This window comes from Empidonax traillii, unplaced genomic scaffold (genome assembly GCF_003031625.1).
Source record: "Empidonax traillii isolate 1590-97213 ecotype Southwest subspecies unplaced genomic scaffold, ASM303162v1 scaffold190:size869923, whole genome shotgun sequence".
In the NCBI taxonomy this organism is placed as follows: Eukaryota; Metazoa; Chordata; class Aves; order Passeriformes; family Tyrannidae; genus Empidonax; species Empidonax traillii.
In genome coordinates this window covers 858223-866044 of record NW_020955383.1, presented here as the reverse complement: position 1 = coordinate 866044, position 7822 = coordinate 858223, and the positions used below count along the sequence as shown (strand labels likewise).

The window sequence follows — 7822 nt, the reverse complement described above, 5'->3', positions numbered from 1 at the left end:
CAGTAGTATTTCCCCACCTCCCACCAGAGCCTTTCACTGCTGGGACTGAAGCCCCTTTGCAGGGGGCAGCTCCTGTGAGCCCATGGCTGCCCCGCTTGAGCCCCTACACAGACCACACTCACAGGGACACACCCCCAGAGTCCTTACCAGCTCCAAACTGGGTTTTCCACCGCAGTGTCTCAGACATCTAGATCTTTACAGCAATTTAATCGTGGCACAGAAGCAGCACGAGCTGAGGGCCACTGAGAAGGGACCCTCAACAACCAAATCCCTGGATTTTGCACCCTTCCATGCTATGCACATGATAGCCTGGGGTCTTGGCTCCATGCCTGGGGCTCCTGCCATTTCCTGCCACCCAGAGCACAACCTGCAGCTCTCACTGTAGCTGCACACTGAGCTGTCTGCACTGAATGTATTCCTCAACTATTTCATGTTTAGCTGACCTGCTACAGTGGGGTGACCTTGGGCACACACTCAGTAGCTCTGAATTGTCACAAAGATGCAGTGGCAAATAAGATAGAAAACCTCATGAGTTGAGATAAATACAGAGACATCACTCACCAGTTACTGTCACAGACACAACAGACTCAAGGAGGGAAAAATGAATTGAATTTATTGCTGTTCCAAAATTGAGTAGGGTGATGAAGAACAAAAACTAAACTAGAACCCCTTGCTCCACCCCCATTCATCCCAGGCTCAACTTCGCTCCTTCATTCCCAGAGTCTCTACCTCCTCCCCTCCAGCAACGCAGGGGAACAGAAAATGGGGTTTGCAGTCACATCATAATGAGCTGTCTCTCCTCCTTCTTCCTCACATTCTTCTGTTCCAGCATGGGTCCGTCCCATGGGCTGAAGTCCTTCTGCCTGCACCCGACTATGCCATGGGATCATCCTGTGGGCTGAGGTGGATCTCAGCTCCCCCATGGACTTCCATGCATTGCAGAGGCACAGCTGCCTCACCATGATCCCCTCCAGGGGCTGCAGGGGAATGTCTGCTCTGGCACCTGGAGCAACCCTTCCCCTTCCTCCGCTGTCCCTGTTGCTGCAGGACTGTTTCTCACAATTGAGAGCCACGACCATCACTGATGAGCTGAGCTGTGTCCTGCAGCAGGTCCTTTGGTTTGCCTTGAAGTGGCTTTCCCTGGCACAGGGCAGCCTTGTCCTTGCCTCTCTGAGACCCCCACCAGGCCCCAGCTGCCAGCACATGGCCCAAGCACCTTGTACATCTGCCTGTGGGTCACTGTGAGATGACAGCAGGACTTTATTCCATGCTGCACCTTGCACAGATCCCACTTTCCCAGGTGTTTTACTAAGACAGACTCCACTGGGAAGAGCCAATCTCACCTGCAAGTTGAAAGTAGAGCAGGAGAGCAATCACACAGAGTGGGGCAATCCTGTTCTTGCAGGAAGTGGGGCAGAGAGGACACTCAGGGCTGGTGTGGGAAGTGGGCTCTGCACCCACCTGTGCACCCCACGGCCATTCCTGCATCGCTGCTTGTGCGTCAGTGACCACCCCTGGAGAGTGACAGGGATCAGCATGTTCACACATCAACCACTTATCAACCCCTGCCAGACAGTGATACATCATATTATACTAGAACAGGGCCACAGCAGCAAGAAATGTCAACTAAAACAGAGAAACCTATTGTTTAGTTCAGTCATTTCATCAGCAAGTGCCAAAGCATTAGTGGCAGGTTTGCAGTGTCATTATTGCCCTTTTGCATCCAGCCCATGCACCAGGTCAAAATGAAGTTGTTATTGACAATAATTCAGCTCAAAAATTATCTAAACTAAACTACATGAACAATGAATCATTTAACTCACAATAATTTAGTTCAAAGAATTTGAATGCAGTGTCCTTAACTTAGATGGAGAAGAGGGAAGTATCATCTACACTGCCTGGAGCTTTGCCTTACAGATTAAGGGACTTGTTTACTACAGTGAAGGGTCAACATTTTGCATGGGCTCCACCTTTAGTTACAGTTTTTGTGTCATGCAAACCGTGCACTTCACACAGGGCAGAATCCTTAACAGTGTCGTTTCCAGACTGGGGTTGCTGAAAATCAGAATGAAGGAATGAAGACCTGGAAAAGCACACACAAATACATAAATCATCAACATAATGGGATTTTCCTCCATTGTAGAATATATCATCCCTACAACCAAACATATAAAGTTGATGCTGTACATTATGTGTTGGCCAAGACTCCCACCAACATGTGTGGTGACCAAGGGACAGAAGAACACCGATCCTGAAGCCTGACAGGGATCAAACAAGGGTCACTCACAGAATCACAACACTGATCTCTGCACAAAAATACAGGGCCTGTAAACATGAAGCAGACCAGTGTTGAGGAACACATTCAGTGCAGACAGCTCGGTGTGCAACCACAGTGAGAGCTGCAGGTTGTGTGGAAATGGAAGGAGCCCCAGGCATGGTGCCAATGCCTTGCACAACAAAGGGCCCAGGGACCTGTGGCACCACCCAGGTGATTGGACACTCAGAGACACAGCAGGAGCAAATGATTCAGAAGGAAGACCCCAAAATATCAGCTGCATACATTCGAAGGGTACAAAACCCAAAGCTGAGAATCCCTTCTCACAGGCACCCAGATCAGACTGCTTCTGTGTTACTGTGCCATGATTGAATTGCTTTAAAGATCCAGACATCTGAGACTCTGCTGTGGGAAACCCAGTGTGCAGCTGGGAAGGAAACCTGGTCTGACTCTGGGGCTGTGGTCTGTGTAGGAGCTCAAGTGGGGCACCCATGAGCTCACAGGAGCTGCCCCCTGCAAAGGGGCTTTGGTCTCGGCAGTGAAAGGCTCTGGTAGGTGGGTGGAAATGCCAGAGAGCCTCGTGGTTGGGGAGACAGGAAAGTTTCCTTAATACCAGCACAAACAGAGCAGAACCTCAAATGTTTCTTGATTTCACCAGCTCAGGGGGCTCAGGGCGACCTTTTACCTCATGCTCAGACCCACGAGTGCATTTCTCATAATATTAAAAGCTTCAAATAGCTTTTTGAGAGCACACCCTGCACAACAAAAGCATCACTGGTGGCCAAGAGACAGAAGAACACAGATCCTGAATCCTCACAGGTGTAGCGTTATTAATGTAATAAATAAATATGTCCCATGGGGACCACGTGAACACCAATGGGGTGGGGTAATGAAAGCGCTTTTTATTCAGAGTCACAGCCTTAAATAGTAGTTTCAAGTGGTCTTACGTCACACAGGTATCTTCTAAGCCAATCTCATGCAAGCATTCAATGAGCATGTCCAACATAGCCTTTAGAAGTACAATTCCCAGAATACCTCAGCAGCACCTGGTGAAGCCACACCTACACACAGGAATCAAACAAGGGTCAGTCACAAAATCACAACACTGACCTCTGCACAAAAACATCCTCACTCCTTGTGTCACTCAACACAGCCATCCTGAACCAACATTCAAATACTGCAGAGTGGCACTGACACCAGGTAAGGGACTATCCAGCACATTTACATCCCTGCACCTGCCCTGCTCTCAAGGGGAGCAGCACCAGAGTTTCCCCCACCAGCAGCTCTATAAAGCTCCTCTTTCCAAATGGGACACTCAGGGATCAGCAACCTCTGACCTGCACTTGGCATTGGTGCAACAGCCCCCTTGTCCAGCACAGCACTGCTCCCAGCTCCCAGGATGGAAGCTTGTCACACTCCAGAGCAATTTAATGTCACTTCATATAATTCATATGATTCATATGATTCATATGATTCCACATGCAATTTATACAGGGCTACTTTTCAGGTTGGAAGGGACCCTGCTATGGTGGGGTAGAAGGGTCAGACCATTTCCCTCCATAGCAGCTGTTTCTCAGAGCATTCCTCTCCAGCTCTTAATGACATCAACATACTGATGTTAACAGAGTAATCCAAATCTACACCTCGATGATGTCAATTTAGATCAGCATCACATGCAAGTAAGAAAATGGGACTCAGATAAAGAATAGTTCACAGAATCACAGAATATTTTGAGTTGGAAGGGACCAACAAAGATCATTGAGTCCAACTCCTGGCCCTGCACAGGACCATCCCCAAGAGTCACACCCTGTGCCTGAGAGTATCACCCAAACACTTCTTGAACTCTGTAGGGCTTGGTGCTGTGAACACTTTCCTGGGGAGCCTGTTCACTGCCCAACCACTCTCTGGGTAAAAAACGTTTTTCTAATGTCCAAACTAAACCTGCCCTGACACTTCAGGCCACTCCCTTGGGTCCTGTCACTTATCCCCACAGAGAAGACACAGTGCCTTCCTGCCCTCTTCCCCTCACAAGGCAGTTGTCACTGCCATGAGGTCTCCCCTCAGTCTCTTCTCCAGCTGAACAGAGGAGTGACCTCAGCTTCTCATAAGGCTTCCCCTCAAGGCCCTTCATCAACCTCCAGGAATTCTCTAATGGCTTAATATCTCTCTTATATTGTGGTGCCCCAAACTGCCCCAATATTGCATGTGAGGCATTTCTCCCCCACTCTGAGTGAGCCCTATTGGTGACCAAGGGACAGAAGAATCCAGCCTGGAAACCAGACAGGGATCAAACAAGGGTCACTCACAGAATCACAACACTGACCTCTGCAAAAAACATCTCCACTCTCTGTGTCACTCAACACAGCCCTCCTGAACCAACATTCAAATACTGCAGAGTGACACTGACACCAGGTAAGGGAATACCCAGCACATTTACATCCCTGCACCTGCCCTGCTCTCAAGGGGAGCGGCACCACAATCCCCCCCACCAGCAGCTCTATAAACTCTTTCCAGATGGGACACTCAGGGATCAGCAGCCGCTGACCTGTGCTTGGCATTGGTGCAACAGCCCTCTTGTCCAGCACAGCACTGCTCCCAGCTCCCAGGATGGAAGCTTGTCACTCTCCAGAACAATTCAATGTCACCTCATATGCTGCCACAGCTGTGGCTGTCGTCACCTTTGAGGCGTTTGCTGGCATGTGGATAAATGCTTTCATTGTTTCTGTGATTTGCATGACCTGGGTAAGAAAGAGAACCTTGAACTCTTATGAGAAGATCTTGCTGTTACTGGGATGCTCCAGGTTTTGTTTTTTGTGCTTCTCATGGGTATATGTCTTTCTTTTAATCATTTATCCCAACTACTTTCATGTTCACCCAACACTTCAACTCCTTAGTAGTGCTCAGAGCTTTTTCACTTGTTCCAACTTTTGGGTTTCAGCCTGTCTTTGTGTCTTTTATTGTATAAAAATTGCCAATTTCAGGAACAGCTTCTTCATCTACCTGAAAGTAAAAATTGACAGGATTGTGCCCTGGCTCCTGTTGGGGTCTGCGCTTTTCTCGCTGGTAAATGGAATCCTTGTCTATGATTTCACTAATAAACCGCATTGTAACAATTCCACCAGGCAAGGACATTTTTGGAAAGTGAAAATCAAGACAGATGAACATTTTTTCACTTTTTATGTTATCATTGGTTTTGTATATGCCACTCCATTCACAGCAGTCATCTTTTCTGCCCTTCTCCTTCTCTTTTCTCTCTGGAGACACAGATGCAACATGCAGACCACCTCCTTGAAGGACCTCAGCATGGATGCCCACATCAAAGCCATGAAATCAATTATCTCCTTCTTCGTAATGTACAGCATCAACATTATAGCTTTGATTGTAGGGATGATTTATTCTACAAAGGAGGAAAATCCCATTATGTTGATGACTTATGTATTTATGTGTGCTTTTCCAGGTCTTCATTCCCTCATTCTGATTTTCAGCAACCCCAGTCTGGAAACGACACTGTTAAGGATTCTGACCTGTGTGAAGTGCACGGTTTGCATGACACAGGAACTGTAACTAAAGCTGGAGCCCATGAAAAATGTTGAACCTTCACTGTAGTAAACAAGTCCCTTAATCTGTAAGGCAAAGCTCCAGGCAGTGTAGATGATACTTCCCTCTTCCCCATCTCAGTTAAGGACATTGCATTCAAATTCTTTGAACTAAATTACTTTGAGTTAAATGATTCGTTATTCATGTTGTTTAGTTTAGATAATTTTCGAGCTGAATTATTGTCAATAACAACTTCATTTTGACCTGGTGCATGGGCTGGATGCAAAAGGGCAATAATGACACGGCAAACCTGCCGCTAATGCTTTGGCAGTTGCTGATTGAAATGACTGAACTAAACAATAGGTTTCTCTGTTTTAGTTTACATTTCTTGCTGCTGTGGCCCTGTTCTAGTATAATATGATGAGCTGTATCACTGTCTGGCAGTGGGTGATAAGAGGTTGATGTGTGAACATGTTGATCCCTGTCACTCTCCAGAGCTGTCACTGACACACAAGCAGCGATGCAGGAATGGCCGTGGGGTGCACAGGTGGGTGCAGAGCCCACTTCCCACACCAGCCCTGAGTGTCCTCTCTGTCCCACTTCCTGCAAGAACAGGATTGCCCCACTCTGTGTGATTGCTCTCCTGTTCTGCTTTCAACTTGCAGGTGAGATCGGCTCTTCCCAGCGGGAAGGTGGGATCTGTGCAAGGTGCAACATGGAATAAAGTCCTGTTGTCATCTCACAGTGACCCACAGGCAGATGTACAAGGTGCTTGGGCCATGTGCTGGCAGCTGGGGCCTGGTGGGGGTCTCAGAGAGGCAAGGACAAGGCTGCCCTGTGCCAGGGAAAGCCACTTCAAGGCAAACCAAAGGACCTGCTGCAGGACACAGCTCAGCTCATCAGTGATGGTCGTGGCTCCTCTGTGATAACAAAATTTAAAAAGTGCAAAAACCTGGCCTGACAATTGTGAGAAACAGTCCTGCAGCATCAGGGACAGCAAAGAAAGGGGAGGGGTTGCTCCAGGTGCCAGAGCAGACATTCCCCTGCAGCCCCTGGAGGGGATCACAGTGAGGCAGCTGTGCCTCTGCAATGCACGGAAGTCCATGGGGGAGCTGAGATCCCGCTTTAGCTAACAGGATGATCCCATGGAATAGTCGGGTGCAGGCAGAAGGACTGCAGCCCATGGGACAGACCCACGCTGGAACAGAAGAATGTGAGGAAGAAGGAGGAGAGACAGCTCATTATGATGTGACTGCAAACCCCATTTTCTTTTCCCCTGCCTTGTTGTAGGGGAGGAGGTAGAGACTCTGGGAATGAAGGAGTGAAGTTGAGCCTGGGATGAATGGGGGTGGAGCAAGGGGTTCTAGTTTAGTTTTTGTTCTTCATCACCCTACTCTATTTTCAAATGGCAATAAATTCAATTCATTTTTCCCTCCTTGAGTCTGTTGTGTCTGTGACAATAACTGGTGAGTGATTTCTCTGTATTTATCTCAGCTCATGAGCTTTTCTATCTTATTTGCCACTGCATCTTTGTGACAATTCAGAGCAACTGAGTGTGTGCCCAGGGTCACCCCACTGTAGCAGGTCAGCTAAACATGAAATAGTTGAGGAATACATTCAGTGCAGACAGCTCAGTGTGCAGCTACAGTGAGAGCTGCAGGTTGTGCTCTGGGTGGCAGGAAATGGCAGGAGCCCCAGGCATGGAGCCAAGACCCCAGGCTATCATGTGCATAGCATGGAAGGGTGCAAAATCCAGGGATTTGGTTGTTGGGGGTCCCTTCTCAGTGGCCCTCAGCTTGTGCTGCTTCTGCGCCACGATTAAATTGCTGTAAAGATCCAGATGTCTGAGACTCTGCGATGGAAAACCCAGTGTGGAGCTGGTAAGGACTCTGGGGATTTGTCTCTGTGAGTGTGGTCTGTGTAGGGGCTCAAGTGGGGCAGCCATGGGCTCACAGGAGCTGCCCCCTGCAAAGGGGCTTCAGTCCCAGCAGTGAAAGGCTCTGGTGGGAG

The 7822-nt window shown here is 48.4% G+C and overlaps 1 protein-coding gene across 1 annotated transcript; it reads left to right on the top strand.

Moving 5' to 3' along the window:
* Positions 1–4836: 4836 nt before the first annotated feature.
* Positions 4837–5839, top strand: LOC114058846 (taste receptor type 2 member 9-like). Its single transcript, XM_027886622.1, has one exon. The coding sequence runs from the start codon at positions 4883–4885 to the stop codon at positions 5837–5839; it is 957 nt and encodes a 318-aa protein (XP_027742423.1). The 5' UTR covers positions 4837–4882.
* Positions 5840–7822: the final 1983 nt, after the last annotated feature.